At 46.0% G+C, this 20,575-nt stretch overlaps 1 protein-coding gene across 1 annotated transcript in view; it reads right to left on the reverse strand.

The window, feature by feature from the left end:
• Positions 1-20,575, reverse strand: part of VAT1L (vesicle amine transport 1 like) — a 140,894-nt gene that overhangs the window by 71,005 nt on the left and 49,314 nt on the right. The window contains exon 4 of the mRNA XM_006087056.3: positions 8,120-8,262. Coding sequence (XP_006087118.1) covers positions 8,120-8,262 — 143 coding nt within the window. The remainder of the gene's footprint in view (positions 1-8,119; positions 8,263-20,575) is intronic.

Raw genomic sequence — 20,575 nt, forward strand, 5'->3', positions numbered from 1 at the left:
CATTTATTTATACCTTTACCGATTCACTCACTCACACATGCATTTAACAAACATCTACTGGGCTTCCACTAATAGAAGATATTTGCAGGAGGGAACTCTGAAGATTGTAGGGAAAATATTTATGCTCACAGAGCTCCCAATTGTGGCCGGGCCCCGCTCTGCTCAGAAAAGAATGGTGTTCCCTCAGATATGTGAGTTTGCAGGATTATCTTGTTTTCGCACACAGTTCAGCTTTTCTATCCCCACCCTCATCCCCAGCAAAATTTAGGCACTGCAGCACATGTCAACAGCTGTGTCCATAATGTCACTAACTAGGAAATTTCATGGGCATCTCTTGGGTTCAGACAATAAATGGTCAGCTGAATTTTAATGTGAATATGCCGTTCAAAACCCTCAAGGTCAAACCTAAAATCCATCCCATTACAAAGGCTCATCCAAAATTATCAGTTTTGCTTCCGCCTAATATAGCTCTTATCTACACAGATGTGTTCTTTTAAGTCCCACCCCTAAGTTCAGAACTAGGGCATTAGGTCAGTGGATCGAAAACAGAAGTGTGCATGGCAATATCCCAGAGGGCTCATTAAAGCACAGATTGTTACTGTCCGCCCCCTCTCCTTCTAGCTTCACTTGTTCTGGGGTGGGGCCCAAGGATTTGCATTTCTAACAAGTTCCAAGGAGATGCTGATGGTGCTGATTCTATCGCCACACTTTGAGGACTTGTGGTCAAGAACCACGCCAGCAATTTTTAAATTAATTTGTTCATTGAATATTAGCACTGGCACTGCAGTAGGCACTGGGGGATATACAGGTGAGCACAAACAGATTTGAGATCTCCCTTTTTGGAGCTTACATTGGGCAGACAGTAACCAGTAATTACACAAATAAAATTAAATGGAAACAGAAAGGGTCTAGTGTCATAAAGGTATTATGAGACGATTTAAATTGCAGGTTTGCTCAATCAGGGCTGCCAGAAAAAAGGTCACCGGGGAAGTGATGAGTGGAAGGTGAAGGAGTAAGCTAGGTAAGCAGTGCTGGGAATAGTGTTCCAGGCCGAGGGAACGACATGTGCAAATGCCCCATGATGTGAAGAGCCTGATGAGCAGGAAGTCAGGGAAGCAGGGAATGTGAGGGCTGGAGCAGAGACAATGAGAGGGAGCTTGCTGTAAGGTGAGGCTGGGAGGACACGAGGGAGGTGAAGCACACAGATGGTTGGTGAGCTCTGAGCTGGTGCCTCGCACCTGGTGATCAGGTCTCCACCTTACATCCTGGGATGAGTAACTATGCTCCTGTCTTCCTCACCTCCACCAGGCCCATTTCCTGCCAAGTTTGCTCATTCCTCTGGCAGTGGGACCCTGCTCTGCTTCTACTAGCCAGCCCTCCTGGGCCATCAAATCCTCCCTGTGAACTCCATTTTCCCAAGACCTCCCTCGTTGCCTGCAGAATGGCTGTCCTCAGGAGCAGTGTCCCAAATGCTAGGTTGTGCACACCTCCAGGGCACTCCTGATGGACCTGCCCCGCCCTGAAGCCTCGCTTCCTGGGTGATGCTTCTCACATCTATATTCTACTCGCAGGTCCACATTTCCTCCCACAACCTGCCAATCAAACCTCCTGTATTAGCTGCCCCACTGGGGCCTATTGCTCTATCCCCTGGACTCTGGTAAGGGGTGACCTATGAGCCCCTGCCTACTTCCCCAACCTTACGTCACACTAATTTTTCAAGGCCTCCTAACCTTCTGGCTATCCCTAAAATCCCTACCTCGGGGCCTTTTCATGTCCTGTAATCTCTGCCTGAACACCCTCTTCCCAGCTCTCCTTAGAACTGGCTCCTTCCTACTCATCTTTCAGGCCTTACTCACAAATGACCTGACCAGAGAAGCTGTAACTAATCACCCCGCTTAAGTGAGAGCTCCCACTCCCAAATTATCTCTACTTTAGCTCCCTTTATGCTTTAGTGTCCACAAGGGATACTTTTTAGTATCTACTGTGGGCTGTAATTATTCTATTTATTTGTTTACTTATTCACTGACTGCCTCTTCCACCAAAACATAAGTCCCATGACACACAAACGTAAGACCATGTTTGTGCTGCTAATTGTTGTATCCTCAGCCTTTTTCAACCTACTGGACATAGCATTGGTTCTCAAGAAATATTGATAGATTGTATGAATGAATGATTAAATAGATAAGTCAATGAATAAATAAAAGAAATGAAGAAAACGTTTTAGATTGGTATTCCACATCTCTCTCCTTGTGCTTCTTTCAAATGACACTCACATTTTCTGATTTCTTCTATAGCCCAGGCATTTCATAATTAATCTTCATGACCTGTCTGTGAAGCAGGCATTTTACTCCCCTGCTGTGATGAAGAAATGAAGGCTCACAGATGCAGCACCTTGCCCAAGCAGATGTAGCCAGCACAGCTGGAATTCAAATGCCAGTCTAGTTTAAGTGCAATGCCGATGGCCTTTCCACCGCTCTGAATTTAAGACTTAATAAATGCTCAAACCAGTATAGTTATGGAAACACAGTTTTAGCAAGCAGCTCTTGGGAAGCGGTCAATTTAATTTAGTCTTCCAAGAATTCAGGCTTAAAATTTGTCTTTTAAATGAAGTATACATATATCTAGAGGTAGGCCATGTTTTTCTATACAGGAAGGCCAAGAAGTTTCTATTTTCAAGCTGCTTCTTTTCATCCTAGATTACAGGAGACTCCCAAGGTCAGGGTCCGACACACTTGCCCTCAATTTCCAGCCATGGGACAACGATTCACTGAGTGCTGACTTCATGCTAGGCTCTGTGCGTGCTGAGCTGGGAATACACAGATGAAGGCTTGCGTTTATCCCTGCTACCCAGGAGCTGTGGGTTACTAGGAGTTAGATTACGAATGGACAACCCACACATGGAATGATCCCAGCTCCAACAGAGTGAGCCAGGGGGGCTGTGGAAGGTAATCCTCTGCTGAGCACTGATAGATGAGCAGGAATTGGTCAGGGGAGGAGAGGAGGGCATTCACCGAACAGTGCAACACCCTGACTTAGGGCAATCAGCACAGAGTAGGCCCAAGGAGGCTGTGGGAGACCAAACCTGGTAACGAGAGGCCCTGCCACTGTCCCCTTCCAGAAGGACTCAAGACTGGCTGCCACTATCAACAACTAATTTGGGGGCAGTGGCAGCTGTGCAGGTCGGGTAACAGCAGCATAGCACTGCGATTAGGAATGTTAATTTCCCCTCAGTGTTAAATGTTTGGTTCTGCCCCTTATTGCTCTGTGACCTCAGTTGAATTACTTAGTGTCTCTGTGCCTAACTGTGGAAGGAGATCATGGTGATAACACCTGCCCCTGGCTTCTTTGTGAAGCTTGAAGGAGTTGATGCATGTGGAGCACAAGGCCCCACTCCTGGTAGCTCTGGGTCCATGGTAGCTTTTATTTCTATTTTTCAGAGTAGTCTAACTTAAAGAGAGTTCTTCTGGTTTGGTAAAAGAGCATGAAAGATTGTGCAAAACCTCAACAACCCAACCATCTACCCGAGAGGGTGAGTAGAGCCACAAACCCAGAAACATTTAGAGTAGAGGCTCCTAGCAGAGGATGTCCCACATTCAAGAGCACTTATTATGTGCCAAGTACAGTACTGAGCACTTCTTATGTCTCATCTCATCGACACATTATGCCAGCCCTGTGACTTGGGGACCATCACCCCTATTTGATGGATGAGGAAACTGAGCCTGAATAGGTTCAGGTGACTAACCCCAAAGCCCACTGCAGGCAATGGAAGGGCACCGGATTGATCCTTTGCATCTAGATACCAGGTGGAGGCCCCAGAGGTGGAGTAGGGTTTTACAGTATAAGCGGTGGCCAGCCCCAGGGTGACCATCACTGGCACTTGTAGGCCACACAGTCTCCCAGCAGGGGTGGAGCAAAGCAGGGGCTTCACACAGGTCTCCTGTGTATTCAGGCCACCTGCTCCTCCCCACACCTCTCTATAGTGATATAGTCAAATCAGGTAAATCAGGGTTTACACATGCCAATATGCCACAAATTCATTAGTCCCTGCTGCCATTGCAAGGTCATGGTGTGGTGGGGGTGAAGTGAATTCTGAGGAAGAGAAGCAGGTAGAGGCAGATGTCATTCCCTGGGTCCCGAGGCCCCGAGGGGAAAGATGCTGTGGCCATTTCGGTCAAACCTTTAAGCAGACATGACTGCTTTTGAGTTTAGCAATGCTAACAAAACCACTAAGCCACGCCTTCCGGGCACCAAACAGCTCCTTTTAATGGAATAATCATGAGAAGCATAAGCAGAGTGAGGTCGCTTCCCAGAGGCACAGGGCCAGCCTCACTCCTTAGACCCCCAATTTGTGCTTCATTGTGTACACAGCCATAATCATGATTACATAAACATGGAGAGGGTGAGGGCAGAGGGCCAGGTGCCACATTTGCTATGTCTGCTTTCTCCTGCTGTCATAAATCTCTCCAGATCCAAACACAAATAGCCACAGCTCAGGGTTCTCCAGGCCAGAGTCAGCAGCAAGATATTTTGGAATTGCTGATCCAAGACTTTTGTGTCTTTCCTTCCTTGGTCCCCAACTCCTCACCCCTTTATTGGGAATGCTTCCCACCCACATGGATCAGTGAAGAATTTCTCTTGAGTGGTGGCAGGTCCCACAGAGCCATTACTGGGACAGAAACCTTTCTCCTTTGCCAAGAAATTGATTCCCCTTTGTTGTAACTTTCATTTCCAGTTGGACTCGTGGTGCTCCACTCAGTTCTTCTTTTTCTGAATTCCTTTCCTTTGAGAACTCACCTGTGCCATAGCTTTAACCATCACCTCCAAGCTCGTGACGGAGGGATGAGGCTATTGCAGAGTGCCCAGCACAGTGCCAGGCACACAGTAGGCCTCTCATAGAGGACCAAACTGTCCTGTGCCCTGAGGGCTAAGCTAGCACTCAGTACACAATAGGCTCTTTACGGGGTGCCCAGCACAGTGCCTGGCACACATTATGCTTCTTAGGAAGTGTTTACTACTAATGGCTCCCACATGGACTTAGCAATACCACCTCCAGGAATCCTTTCTGGATCACTTTCTGTTCTGTCCAGGTGATTAGACTCTCATTAATTTCCACTAAGTCTCAATTTCTTTACCTGTAAGTGAGGAATTGTCCTTGCAGGACTGTCTGGGGTACACCTACAAGGTCTAACTGCAATGCACATCAGAGCAAGAGGAGACCAACAAAACCTGGGCTATTTATTATCCACCTGGCCCGGGCTCACTCGCCTTGCCTGGGACTGGCTCCCCTCCTCCCTCTGCCTGCTGAAATCCCTCCCATCCTTCAGGCACCCCCTTTGGGGCTGTCCACCCTGGCGCTCTCTCTGGTTTTTCTCTCCTCTTTATTTTTATGGCCCTACAGTCCGATGCACGTGATTCAAGGCTTCTTACTCTCACACTTGGTTTCAAGCATAGTCATTTCTCTCCTCCCAAACAGAGAAGGAGAAAGTGATGTGAAGGTTAGGTCTATATTATAAATAATTTTCCCCTATTTCCTTTCCAATGCCTGGCTCACAGCTAAGAATGTGTTCCAAAGAACCTTACCGATGGGTTGGTGTATAAGAGAGTTCTCATCTCACAGAATTTTATGTTATTATTTTTTCTAGTTTATCAGACACATAATAGTGTAATAAACAATATCCGTGATCAAAAAAGAAAGAAATACTCTGCGTCCACTTCCTATTGCACGTTAGCAGTTGAATTCCACTCTTTCCTTTCATTTTATGTCCTTTTGAGTTGAGAATGTATACAAAGCTGTGATCACCGTGTAGATGAAATTTGGCATTCTTCTTTTTCACTCAATATGCTACCACGGCTATTTTTCTCATTTTGTGACAGAGTCTCCATAATTATCTTTTTTTTTAGGGGCTGCATAATACTCAAGTGTGTGGGTGTAGCGTAATCTACTGAACTATTTTCCTTCTGTTGATAACGGAGGTGCTTCTGCATCTTCACTGTTACAGACGATGCTATAATTCACCCGGGACATATGCTGCACACCTGCTGTGAATCAGAAGCAGTGCTTGGCTCTGCAGTAGGCGACCAGGCACCTGTTGCCTTTTTCTTCTTTTGGATTATTTCCTGAGGATAGGATTAGTGGGACAGAGGGCATACACATATTTGCAGCTTCCCAGTCATTTTCAGTCTAATTCTGGGGTCTCTACTTAAACACATAAGGAATTGTTGGAAGTCACACTTGAAAGAAGGTGGTGGTGAGGGGGATCTCAGATGCTGTTGCCTTCTGCTCTGCTGACATCAGGAGAAATCACTGCTTTGGGGGCTAAAGGTCACAGGTCAAGGACAGAGAAGGACAAGGGGATGGAGCAGCTACATGGGAAATGGGAACTTCAGGAGCTCCCTGGCCATAGACTGTCCGTCACATTTTCAGAAGAGCTGCCCCTCCTGAATCTATTCTCTCACTACTTTCCACATCCTACCGCCTCCAGCTGCTCCGGTCTCCTTTCAGATTCTCAAATTTCCCAAGCCTTTTCTGACACTGGGCCCTAGCACATACCACTCCCCAAGTCAGAAATGCTCTTCCTTTGGCCAATTTCTCATCTTTCACATTTCAGCCCAAATCTCACCCTTTGATGGACAATGTGTCTGATTTCCCCAGCTGCATGTTTATTGGCACCTTGTGTTTCTCCAGCAGGGCACATATTGAACTTATAAATCAAGGAATTTTAAAAAATTGTTTGTCTCTTCTTCCCCAACTAGACTCAAACTCCACGTAAATGGTGACTCTCACAGTGGTCTGGCTGTATCTCCCGCCCTGGCCCAGTGCCTGGCCCAACACAGACATTCAATATTGATTAAGTAGGTCAGTACATGAATAAAGGAAAGGATGCTCACAAAAATATCATTAAGAGGATGAAAGAAAAGATCGCTGAAGGGACATGGTAGTTCATTCTCCCCACCACAGCTTGATAGACGCTAGGTAAAAGAAGGACTATCTAAGGGTTATGAAAATAGGCAAAGGTAAATCCTGGAAGTCTTTAAACTATGCCTGCAATCTACAGACTTCTGCGAACCAGACGGGGAACTTCTAATATCTCCATGTAAAGCTCTCTCTTCATGCCCTCCTGCAAATACTGGGTCAATTTTAAGTTACATGCAAATCTCCCTGTTCAAACCTTTAATAACAAATCTGAAAATTCAGACTATCAGGAGACTCTCCTTTCCAAGAAACTCTCACTTAATCTGATCCAAATCTACCACCTCAGATAACCAGATCTCCCATCCCTCTAGTCCTTCGATTTTCCATCTTACTGTGTGATTTGCAGAAAATTGTGATGCTATTATTAGGATGCTAGCTGGACAACTAATTCCTTTGTACCCTGCAATTTAGTGCTGATCAACTGAAAATGCAGGAACACTGGCACAGGACATCCCTAAACCCTCTCAGGAATAGAACCTGAGGACCAGGCTCAAACTCTGAGCAGCAGGAGGGCTGAGATGCACAAATCATCTGAGAACATGGCGGCAGCTGGGTTTTCCACCTGCTGCACACGCACATAGCCATGATCAATGGCTTCAGGATCACCGGTGGAAATAGATTAGGTTAGAAGCCAGTGTCCCCCTGGATGACTGCAACAGCCAGCAGACTGATCTCCTGCCTCCCGCCTCTCCTCTCCCATCTGTTCTCTGCGCACCACCAGTGACTGCCCCAAACCCAAATCTGATCATGTCACCACTCTGGTCCTTCGTTGGCTCTCAGTCATACCCAGGTTGGAGTCTACATTTCTTTAGGCTGTTGTGTGAATGAATGAGAAAGAAACTTCTCTGTGTTAAGGCAGTGTTATAGCCGCTAGCATAACGGCTTTGCAAGTTATAAATTTGCTTTGCAAGCTACTTAACTGCTCTATTCCTGGGTTTTATCTTCTACAAAAGGGGGTCGTTAAGAGGGTTAAATGAGCTAATATAGGTGAAATATTTAGCACAGAGCTAGTCATACTAAGACCTCAATGTATATTTACTATTATTACTATGGTAGTATTAGCCCCCCTTCCAGATGAATGCAACTGTTCTTTCAGAGAGAGAAGAGCAAGGGCCAACCTGGTGCTCCTTTGAGCAAACACCTTACCTTTTCACTTCTTGCACATAGTCTGCATTTCGGTCAAAGAGGTGGGTCACGGAGTCTTTGATGGCTTCATGCTTGAAAGTAGAAGCTGTTCCAAAGACAGTCACATTGGGGATAGTGGAGCACAGCTGAGCCACAGCTTGGCCCTGGAAGTGAAATATAATAGACAAGTCACATGGGAGAGCTACCATCCAACAATCAGCCTTGCTGGGCGTAGAGCAGCATTTCTCAAGCTTGCCACTACTGGCCATTTTTTAGGCTGAATTAGTCTTGGTTGTAGGGAGCTGAACTGTGCATTATAGGATGTTTAGCAGCCTCCCTTCTCTCCACCTCCTAGGAGCCACTTGTGACAACCAAATCTATCTGCAGACATCTCAAAGTGTCCCCTGGGGGACAAAATCTCCCTTGGGTGAGAAGCACGGGTGTAGAGGAATGTCTCTGAGAGCCAGCAAAACCCCAGCACCAAGACCTAACAACTATTATTTAACCATACTGACCCTCAGATTCCTCTCTGTAAGTTAGCAATAATGGTACCTACTCCATAGGGACCTTGGGGAATGTTTTAGTTTGGATACCAGAGAAGCAGACACTGAGGCAAAGATGCGAGTGCTAGTACTGTATCAGGAATACAATTGCAGGAAATACCAGGGTGTCAAGACAGAAATAGAAGGCAGTCCATAAAGGGTATGTTATCAAGCCCGTATTCCCCAGGGGCACCCGGAACTCAGGCCCTCTGAAGACTCTGTGAGCAAGTGTAGAATATGCTTCAGAGTTATCCCAACCAAGTGGTGAGGAAGCTGGAATATTTATCCACCAAATTTCCATCTGATATTGGCTGAGGGGTGCTCTTGCAGCCGTAACTCTGGTGCATGTCTGGCTTGTCCTCTTGGACAGACAGAAGCTCTAAGCAAGCAACCTTCAGCATGTCGAGAAGATATGGTGTGGCTGACAGCATATGTTACAAGGGTGTTAAATGGGGCACTCTGTAACACAGGTCAAGCACCTGCCACAAAACAGGACACTTAATAGAGACTCAGTAAATCTTAATCAGCTGTACCCTTTAGTCACTTATTATATCCAGGGCAGAGACATCCAGGCATATAAAGAAAAGGCCAATGCATGAGGTTTAACTATTAAGGATCCAGGAGAAATCACAGATGCAGCTAGAAATGGATTTTTCCATGTCCTTTTCCAGTATGCTTGGAAGTTTAAGTCATTGGACAAAATACTGTGACCACGTACATTTAGAAACCTTCCCCCCAAAAAACAATTTACTGGTAAATAAGTTGCATTCTACAACCAAATACTATCTCTTTTCAGTGTTCCATCTGCCATCATTAGGAGCCATAAATTGGTAAAGTCATCTGTGATATTTGTTTCTGCCTATCACTCTGTTTACATGTCTTCTTCCTATTGGTGGACTAAATTAGGTTGGCAGGTCAATTTGTGGAAATTTAATTCTTCCAACATTTACAATTAAAGGCAACATTGTGAGAATCAGAATGCCAGACTTGGAAGATCATCCAATTACCCTTTCCCGTCACTGGTTATGGACGAGGGGAGGAGACTCAGGAAGGTTAGGGTGACCCAGTTCTTCCGAGGCATATCTGAGATTTAAAGCAAGGTCTCCTGATTTCCAGTTATTGCCAGTTTCTATTATGCCATGTTGTCAACTTACTTTGACATTTAAGCTAAGCAGACACTTGGAGGTCAACACTTTGGAACATGGGTGTGAACCTAAGGCTCCAAGGAGGCTATAGAGCTCTCTGTTCTCAAAATAACTTGATATTTGGTTAAATTTTTATCCTCTGATTTTAGAGAACAAAGAGGGGATTTTCCTCACTCATGAGTGTAAATATCAGCAATCAGCATAGCAATCCTCTCAAATTCAATAGGGCTTGAGCTAGCCTCATTAGTGCTGGGATGGGAGATTAGAATGAGTTCCAACCACTGTGTAGTCCCTCCTGTCCTCTGTCCTTAAGCAAACATGACATTTATCCACTCAGCTATTTTTTAAATTCTTAGTATGTAAAGTCACATTGTGCTATCGATGCTGGAGTGTCAGAAATGATTGGCACACCTTAATCTCCATCTCTAGTCCCAAGTCTCTTACTGAGTCCCAGACTTGCCTATTGGACTACCATTTTGGCACCTATCTTCACCGGGCTATTAAAAATAACACATCAACCTCAACTGATCTAAGATAGAACTCAGGACCATCTCCAAATGAGTCACTCCCTGCATTAGTTTGTTAAGACTGTTGTAACAAAGTTCTGCACATTGGGTGGGTTAAACAGCAGAAGTTATTGTTCCACAATTCTGGAGGCTAGAAGTCTGAAATCAAGGTGTTGACAGGGTTGCATCCTTCTCATGGCTGTGAGGAAAAGGTCTGGTCCAGGCCTCTCTCCTTGGCTTGTGGATGGCCATCTTCTCCCTGAGGAAAAGGTCTGGTCCAGGCCTCCATGTGTGCCTATGTCTAAATTTCCCCTGCTTTTTTATGTTTTTCTTTTTCTTATTGAGTTCAGAGAGGAAGGGAGAGTGAGAGTGAGGTAGAAACATCAATGATAAGAGAATCACTGATCAACTTTCTCCTGCACGCCCCCTACTGGGCATTGAGCCCACAACCCGGGCATGTGCCCTGACCAGAATCAAACTGTGACTTCCTGGTTCATAGGTCAATGCTCAACCACCAAGCTACACTGGCCAGACTAAATTTCCCCTTCTTATAAGGACACCAATCATATTGGATTAGAGCTCACCTAATGACCTCATTTAACTCATCGTACGCCATAAGCGTCTGTAGATGCAAGAGGCAGACCTTCCCCACATGCCACGCATGTCTCTTAAAAAAAAAAATGTTTTCCCTAAGTGGCAGGCCTGACAAACTTTAAAATCATTTTTTGTGAGAATTTTCAGCTGAAAATATTCAAGAACACCCGAATTGTGAATAACATATTTATTTTTATAACATTCATTGCAAATTGATTTTTTAAATTAAATTCAAAATATCATGGCATATGGGGATGGTTTCCGTTTTGGACACGTGGCAGTTAACTGATTAATTTGATCACCTCTGGAAAGAACCTACCTCCAATTGAGGGCCCATTCTGTGGCGTTGTGGGTTATTTCACCACATGCATTTTGGGGAGACATGATTCAACCCATAACACTCCTCTTACTGCATTTCTGCCTCAGTGGATGGAATTGTACCATATACTCATTGCTGAAGCTAGGAACCTGGGGTTATCTTGGAATCCTCTTCTGCACTCATCCCCACATCCAATTAGTCAGCAAGCGTGTTATTTCCACTCAACCTCTCTATGGCTGTCACTTCTTTGTCTGGTTGTCATACTTCCTCCCCTGGATTATGACAGCACTCTTCTGATTGGCCTGCCTGGTTTCATGTGCATTTCACACTGTGGACAGAGTGATTTTTCTCAAACAGAACATCGAGCATTTCACTATTTGTTTTGAAACTTCCCAGTGCTTATCATGGCTTTCAGAATGAAAAGTACACCCTTTACTTTAATCACACAAGGTCAGCCCTCATGGATCTAACCCAGTCTACCTCATTAACATGACTTCCTCCACTTTTCCAATATCTACTTCCTAGCAACACAGAACTTGAGTCATCACTGATTGACACTGGCCATGAGCCGGGTTCTGTGCAGCCCTCATCCCATGGCATTCTCAGAATGAGTCATCAGCTGACCCAAGCAGAATGTTACCATTTCATTTTAATGAGAAAGATACATGTGCTTGTAAAATGAGATGTTACTGAGTTACTTATATATTTATCTTATTTAATATAAAATATATGAGTATTATATATGTAATATATAATACATTTATATACAAATATTATATAATTTTTTAGAGGCCCAGTACATGAAATTAGTGCACTGGAGCGGGGGTAGTCCCTCAGCCCGGCCTGTGCCCTCTCACAGTCCGGGACCCCTCGCTCCTTACCACCCGCCTGCTCACTGCTCCTTAGTGCTGCCGTACAGGCAGGAGAGGCTCCTGCCACTGCTGCTGCCCTCACCAGCTGTAAGCCCTGCCACCTGCCAGTCACTTAGTTTCCGTCTTAGTTGTCAGATCAACTGCTGCCGGCGCCCGCCATGTTCCGTGCACGCCCCCCTGGTGGACAGTGCATGTCATAGTGCACCAGTTATTTGGTTGGTTGGTTGTTTCGCCATTCAGTCTATTTGTATATTAGGGTTTTATATGTATAGATGACTATTATATAGGCATACATAACATGTAATATAATTAGTATAATATGGAAGTGTGCTATATAATAATTTATACTATTATATAAATAACTAGAGGCCCGGTGCACAAAAATTTGTGCACTCAGGGGGGTCCCTCAGCCTGGCCTGTGCCCTCTCACAGTCTGGGACCCCTTGGGGGATGACCACCTGCTGGTTTAGGCCCACTCCCTGGGGAATTGGGCCTAAGCTGGCAGTCAGATATCACTCTGGCAGCCCGGGAGCGCTCGGGGGATGTCCACTTGCCAGCGGGGAGCCAGCCTAAGCTGCAGTCGGACATCTTTAGCGCTGCTGAGGAGGCGGGAGAGGCTCCTACCACCACCGCTGTACTGGCAGCCGTCAGCCTGGCTTGTGGCAGAGCAGAGCTCCCCCTGTGGGAGTGCACTGACCACCAGGGGGCAGCTCCTGCATTGAGCATCTGCCCCCTGGTGGTCAGTGTGTGTCATAGTGACCAGTCATTCCCAGTCTTTCTGCTGTTAGGGTCAGTTTGCATATTACTCTTTTATTATATAGGATAGAGGCCTGGTACACGGGTGGGGGCCAGCTGGTTTGCCCTGAAGGGTGTCCCAGGTCAGGGTGGGGGTGCCGCTGGGGTGCCTAGCCAGCCTGGGAGAGGGGCTGATGGCTGTTTGCAGGCTGGTCAAGCCCCCCTTCCCCAGTGGGGACCCTCACCCCATGGAGGTTTGGCCAGCCTGGGTGAAGGGCTGATGGCTGTTTTCAGGCTGGCCACACCCCCTTTAGGGTGGGGGGTCCCAACTGGGGTGCCTGGCCAGTCTGGGTGAGGAGCTGAGGGCCATTTTCAGGCTGGCCAAGTTCCCCGGCGACGGAAGCCCCCAGCCTCTCCTTTTTTTCTTTTCTTTTTTTATTCTGAGATTTATTTACCTTCTATAATTGAAACTTTGTTGCCTTGAGAGGAGCTCAGAGCCAGCCAGGGCGGGTGGGAGGGAAGCCTCATGCTCACTCCAGCTCTGTGGCCACAGCCAGCTGAAAGCAGGTATCTGGGGTTTATTTACCTTCTATAATTGAAACTTTGTTGCTTTGAGTGGAGCTCAGAGCCAGCCAGGAAGCTTGGCTTCCTCCATCACTGGAGCAACCAAGCCTCCTGCTCGCTTCAGCTCCGTGGCTGCCGGCCGCCATCTTGGTTGGGTTAATTTGCATATAGTTGCTCTGATTGGCTGCTGGGCATGGCTTAGGGTGTAGTGAAGGTATGGTCAATTTGCATGTTTGCCTTTTATTAGTGTAGATAATGGGTGGAAAACACAAATTTAGTGCCCATCTATTGGCAGCATCCTCCCCACACACATCCCCCTTTTAGCTCTGTATTACTTCAGTCAGGCAATGAGAGGCCCTTGCAAGATCCTCAATGATTTCCTAAAGTAAATAATGCTATGAATTCTATATTTAAGCAGCACAGTGCTTCCCCTTGCATTTATAGAAAATCTGTACTCTCCCTTCCCCAACTCCCAAGGTGAATGCAGGAGCAGTACCTAATTTATCCTTGTTTTTCCCACATGCCTAGCAAATAGCACGGACTCAATAAACATTTGTGGAAGACGGAATGAATTTTCAATAAAAAAGATTTTGCAATTTACCTGCAGACCCAGAACATAAAATGAACAAGACAATCCATTCTCCCAGCAACAGCAATAAAGGGAGATATGCATGTACTTGTTTTTAATTGATTTTCCTTTCCCTCTTTAGTATGAAGAATTTTGTGGCGAGCCTCTGCTCCTCCTCCCTGTGGCTCCCTGTGTGGCAGTAACAGCAGCCGTGGTGCCTTTTGTCTCAACATGTGCCAGGTACTGAGCTCAAGTGCTTCATTAAATCCTCAAACCACTTTTAGAATATTTTTGTTTCCCTTTTATACCTGAAAATGGGGACTCTGAGAGGGAAAGGAACTTGCCCAAGGTTACGTGGCTTGTAAATGATAGAGCTGGGAGTCCAACTCAGCTGCAAGGCCACTCTGCTAGGAGTCTTCCTATCCATCTAGCTAAGCACATGGGACTGGAGTCTTAGAGAAAAACCCTGGTCCTTGGCATCAGTCTGGGGGGCTTCATTGAGTTGCTCTTTGGATGGCTATGCCTCAGGTTCACCTGGGTGAACATATTTTAACCAGATCAGTCCTAATTCCAGGGCTACAGAGTCCCCTCAAGCAGAGCATACACTGTGGGGGATCCAGGAACAGTAGTTCCAAGAGAGCTGATTTGCATCCCTAACTAGGCACAGAGAACAAATGATTAGAGGAGCAAATACATCTCCACAAAAGACTGGATACACTGCCTGTCACATCCTAAGTACTCAATAAATGCCAGTGGTTAGCTGTAACTGCCCTGAGCGTAGGACTGAACCTGGTTGAAATCCTGGTTATTCTCTAAATGCTAAATGGGAATTTAGGACAGATGATCCCGTCAGTGTACTGAGATTCAGGACTCTACATCAGAGATTCAACTAAGTAAGGGGCAAAGAATGGATGGCTTACAAGAGCCTCTATAATGCAGATACTATCTATCTCCCCCCACTGCTTCTCACAATATAACAGTATTCTAGCGTTGACCAGATGGAAAAATGCTCCGTCTTTCCTAAGGTCCACCCACTCTCTCACCACAGAACTTTTGCACATGCAATTTTCACTACTCAGAATCCTCTTCCCTTTCTTTTTTCCTGGCTGATTGCTGGTCATCCTTTGAATCTTAGCCTCTCTGTTACTTCACTGAGCCATCCATTCTATCATGACAGGACTATTTAATGAGTGCCTGCTAGATTAGACACTAAACGAGGTGTTGAAAATACCAAGGTGAACAAAATCATATGTGGTCCCTGTTATCTTGTAGCTTGCATTCTAATAGAGGCAACAGATATCAATAAATTAAAAATACTATTAAAAGTACAATTATACATCTATACCAGTAGAGTGCAAACACCACTTCCAACCACTGAGCCCGAGGATAAGACAACACTGGTGCACTACTACATTCTTACAAATGTGCAGAAAATGAGCACTAAAGTCATGAAGACACATGAAGGGAGAGACCAGATAAAGTGGGAACTTGGACTTGAGGATCTCAATGGTCTCTCTGGTTCTACAATTTGTAGGTCATACTGCCTGGTTCTTTATCCGGGCTAAAGAAAGTCTATTTGAAGAAGCCCCCATAGAGAAGGAAAGTTTACTCATTTCCCCAAGTTTGGTGGAAAATGAAGCCCTCTACTGCTAGCTTGACTATTTCTGAGATCACTTTTAAAACAGAATTCTTCTGAAAGTTGTTTCCACTTTTCAGCAGCTCATGGAAACCACAGGCCATTCATGTGGTCAAAGAATGGAAAAGAATGAGCAGAGTGAGCTGTGAATGTCCTGAAAGGACGCCCGGAGGAAATGGCGAGGTGAGTTATTTTTCTTCTGAAGAACTGTCACTTTACTCTTTCATCTTCATTAATGCAAAGAGGCACTTGGACTAGAAAAGATAACTGGATGTTATGAAATCTCGTACACTGAATACCAGAGCCATACTTGTGCTTTACCTGTGACAATACAAACTCCCACGTTGGGATTTAGACACAGGTTAGAGACTTCTTTTCAGATCAGGGCTGTCATTTGCCTGTCAACAATTTAGTTGACTTGATTATTGTAAGGAGAGGAAATTCAAATCCCACTGTGTGGGCTGATCCATGTGATTGCCATCAAAGGCAGCAAAGAACATTCTCTGTTCTCGCCGGGTACACACGAAGAATCAGTCAGCCTTTCTTTATCTTTATCTTGTTTGTCCCTGCGAAACTGCTGAGCTACACATGCCACTCCCTCCCTGTAACACACATGTGCTGAGAACTTCAACAGCAAGAAGCGCCAGGGGTACGTTTCTGAGGGGGAAGACAGAAAAGGAGGGAAAGTGAAGAGTGGGACAGGCATTTTTCAACTGCTTGAAATTTAAGTAGGGAAAACAATTTTTAATCCAAAAAGCAGTAGACACATTCTTTGGGAAGATGTAATAGACAATGTCTTTTATTTCTTATGTGGTTCGGTGCTTCTCAATATGCGGGCCGGCACCAGCAGCAGCCACGCTGTCTGGAGACTTGTTAACTACACAGATTCTCATGCCCCGCCCAGACCTACAGATTCAGGGGTTCGGGGGGGCGGGGGGGCAGCCTGGGAATAGGAGTTTTAACAAGCCTTCCGGATATTCTGGCGCCGCTCAGTTCGTCATCAGACAGAATGGCCTTCAATGGCCCTGCTGCCTCCATGTGATTTAGATGCTGAGGCCTCAAGATGCTCAGGATATCTTAATATCTGATATCTTATTTAAAACCACAGTGAGGCCTGGGTATTAGCACGTATTTTATAAGTTCCTTGGGTAATTCTAATGTGCAGCCAGTGCTGAGATCGGGGAGGTCTATAAAGTTTCCCTTCTTCCGATTTGGTCTGTTTCGGCATTGTGACAGTCCTCCTTTCCCACTTGAGGTTGACATCACAGCGCGTGGGTTTAGTACATGGGATCCGGTAGTTCCGGGCCTGACTCACACAGTCCTGTGTGAGTCAGAGAAGCAAGGAGAGAAATAACCCCCATCCCTGTTCCCAAGGTCTGAGGCTCTGATGCCTAGAGGAGTTCAGCCTCCCCGCTCCCTGGGCCTCAGCTATGCTGCTGACCCCCAGGTTTTCCCGGTCACTCTTCGCTCTGCCCATCCATTGACTGCAAGGTGAACATTTAAACCTTTCCCCTGCTCAGACTGCTGAGATCACTGCACAGTCACTCAGGTGAGAAGCAGCAGGGCCAAAGCGTGAAGAGTGGGTACTAGTTCATCCTCATTTCCCAGAGGAGAGAACTGAGGCACAGAGCAGTTGTGTAACTGCCCAAAGTCACACAGTAAGTAACCAGCAGAGGCAAGATTTGAACCCGCATGATCTGACTTCAGCATTCACAGTCTTAACCGCTGCCCTGTGCTGCAAGACAGTGGTGGGTCTGGAGGCTGAAAGGAGAGAAGGAAGGGGAGGCATCCCTTACTGGCTAGTTACTCTTTGTCAAGCACTGTGCTAGGCACTTTACACCCTCCCAGCATCACATTCCCATCATGAAAACAGGCTCAGAAAGATCAAGTGACCTTACTCAAGGTTATCCTGCTAGTAATTGGAAACTGTGGCTCAGAAAGGCTAAGTACTAGCAACTGGAAGTGATGGGATTAAACCCAAACCTCTGTGTCGCTGAACATAATTTCTTTGTTTTTTGTTATTGAGCACCAAAACGGTGACATAGGAATGAGACACAGCAGACCCTGCAGAGCAAGGGAAAGCTCCTGGGTCCCATAATCCCAGAGCTGCCACTTAATCTGGTCAAGCCTCAGATGTCTCTTCTTTAAACCAGGGAGGTCAATGTCTACTCAACGAGGCCATGTGGGGGTCCAAGAGATGACCCAAAGCAGGTGCTCAATACACTGGTTTCTCCTTCAACACCCTCAAAGCCACCTCTCTGGGAGGCCTTCCTGGAGATCCCCAGAAGAGTTCATATTTCCTGCTTTGCCCCAAACTAGCACATCACTGCTCAGCCATCTCACTCTAAGCTGTGTTTCTTCTCTCCTTTCCCCCTTCTTCTCCTTTCCCTTCTCCTCTGTCATTCCCCTCCTCTCCTCCTCCTCCTTCCTCTCTCTCCCTCCCTCCCTTCCCTCCCTCCCTCCCTTCCTCTTAAAGATCTCTTTCTTCTGTTACCCCCCAATAGACTCCTTAAGGGGAGGATCATCTTATTCTTCTCTATGTCTACAGCACTGGGTCCCAGTTACTGTATGTTGAAAGGGGAAATAGCAGAAGAGACAAAAGCTTCATGAGCAAGAAGTAAGGTGGCCAGAGAGGCCCAAGGGCCAGAGAGCAATTGCAGGCTGAGACCAGGGATGTGTGCCCTTCGAAGGAAGGCCTGTCCAGCTGCTCAGCCAGCTTCCTGCCTTACCCCTTGGTTGGACATGGACAAGGTCTGCCCCATATCTTGTTAATAGCAGTTACAACTTTCCATCAATGATGGGGCAAATCTGTGTGTTTTCCAAAAGTCAACATTTTCCTGCTTTTCTTTTCAACCTCACATGAAGCGGGGAGAAGGGTAAGATGAGAGTAATAACTGAGGGATGCTGCACAGTGGATCTCTAGGACTTACTCATCCTGCAAAACTGAAACTATATCCCCTCCCCTCAGCCCCTGGTTACCACCATTCTACTCTCAGCTTCTATGAGTTTGACTATTTCAGATTCCTGATATAAGTGGGATTGTGTAAGACTTGTTTATCTGTGTCTGGCTTATTTCACTTAGCATAATGTCCTTCAGGGTCATCCATGTTGTAGCAGGATTTCCTTCTTTTAAAAGGGTGAATGATATTCCATTGCATGTCTATACCACATTCTGTTCATCCATTCATCATCAGCTCGTGGACACTTAGGTTGTTTCCGTGTCTGCAATAATGCTTCAATGAACACAGGAGTGCAGATATCTCCTCAAGATCCTGACTTCACTTCTTTTGGATGGATACCCAGAAGGGGGATTTCAGGATCATGGGGTAGTTGTAGTAATTTTTTGACAAACCTCCATACTGTTTTCCATAATGGTTGTTCCAATTTATATTCCCATCAACAGTATACAAGGGTTTCCATTTCTCCACATCCTCTCCAACACCCATATTTTGGTTTGGTTTTGTTTTCTCATAAAAGCCATCCAAACAGCTGTGAGGTGATATCTCACTGTGGTTTTTATTTGCATTTCCTTGGTGATTAGTGATGTTGAGCATATTTTGAGTCAAGCAAACCTGAATTTGAAACCTTGATAAATGGATGGGCTGTGTGACTTTGGAAAGACACTTCACCTCTCTGAGCCTCAATGGTCTCACCTATAAAATGGAGAATGGGCTAATAATGCAAAGTGCTGTTTAATACAGAATAAAGTACTTAGTACTGTGCCAGGCACAGAGCAAATACTCAGGAAATCCTGGGCCCCTTTTGCTCTTCTTACACTAAAGCAAGGTTGGGGAACGTCTGGCCCGCAGACCATATAAGGCTCATGAAATCATTTGGTCTGGCCCTGCCAAGGTGAGTTAATTAAATGTTTGACCAAATAGAGCAGGCTAATTTTTAAGTGGATAATTCTGTATGGCCCACGAATTATGTTATAAATATCCAAATGGCCCTTGGCAGAAAGAAGGTTCCCACCCCTGCTAAAGAATGCACAGGATGTTACGATCGTCACCCTACTGGTTCCAGGTTAAGCACTCTTCTCAGGCCCCCGGGGATTTGTGACAGTCCACTGCAGGGCAGGGAGCTGGTGTGGAAGGGTTCAATTTATGGCTAGGAATCCCCACTCCCCTACTTCCTGGCAGTCACAGCTATGAGCCCTGGCAACTGAAATAGGAGTATCTATGTTGTTTGTTTAAAAGAATTCATATATTAATGATGTTTTGACATCTTAAGAACCTTTCTGGCTGGGGAGAGACTGCCCTTCCCTGGGCTAGCCGATTTTCAGAAATAACAAAGTGCCCAACTGGGAGCATGTCACTGATGTGCAAACGAACCAGTCCAGAGCCCCGGACTTCTCTATCTGGCCCACACACCCAAGAAGGAATGTTTCTCTACCTTAACTATCCCAGGACCACAGACCAGGCAATAGAGACCATCCCTGTAGCCCAAACCCCACTGCAATTGTTCAAACAAGCCAGTCCTAACCTGTCCACCTGCCTTGCCTTTTCTGTAGAAACCCCAATAATAGCCATGGCCTAAGCGCTTCCTCTGTTCCCGTCTTCAGCCTCCTGCCCACCTGGTGTGTTCCCAGGTGGCTCTGAGTGGTGTGTTGTGCCTTCTCTCTTTAGGACCCATGAACAGAATAAAGATGCTTTTCCTGACCCTCTCCTCTGCCTCCTTGTGACCACATCTGACTGACCATCTCATAAAAGAATATAAAACAGCACCCCCTGCTTGCCCCAGGGTGAAGTGTTTTTTTGCAGTGTGTAATTTGCCCAAATGCACATGGTAACTCTTCTAACAAGCCCTCATGGGGATCATGCCAAGTCTGTGTCTGTCATCAGTACCACTTTCCAAGTAACGGACACCATGGGTGGCCACAGAGCAGCCATCGCCCACAGACTCCCACATTGCCCGAGAGCTGGACTCCAGCATCCACGTGGCTGGAATCCTAGCCAGGAAACTAGTCCAGCCCACCAGATGGCACAGTCCCCTCACC

The sequence above is a fragment of the Myotis lucifugus genome, unplaced genomic scaffold, assembly GCF_000147115.1.
Source record: "Myotis lucifugus unplaced genomic scaffold, Myoluc2.0 scaffold_35, whole genome shotgun sequence".
Classification (NCBI taxonomy): domain Eukaryota; kingdom Metazoa; phylum Chordata; class Mammalia; order Chiroptera; family Vespertilionidae; genus Myotis; species Myotis lucifugus.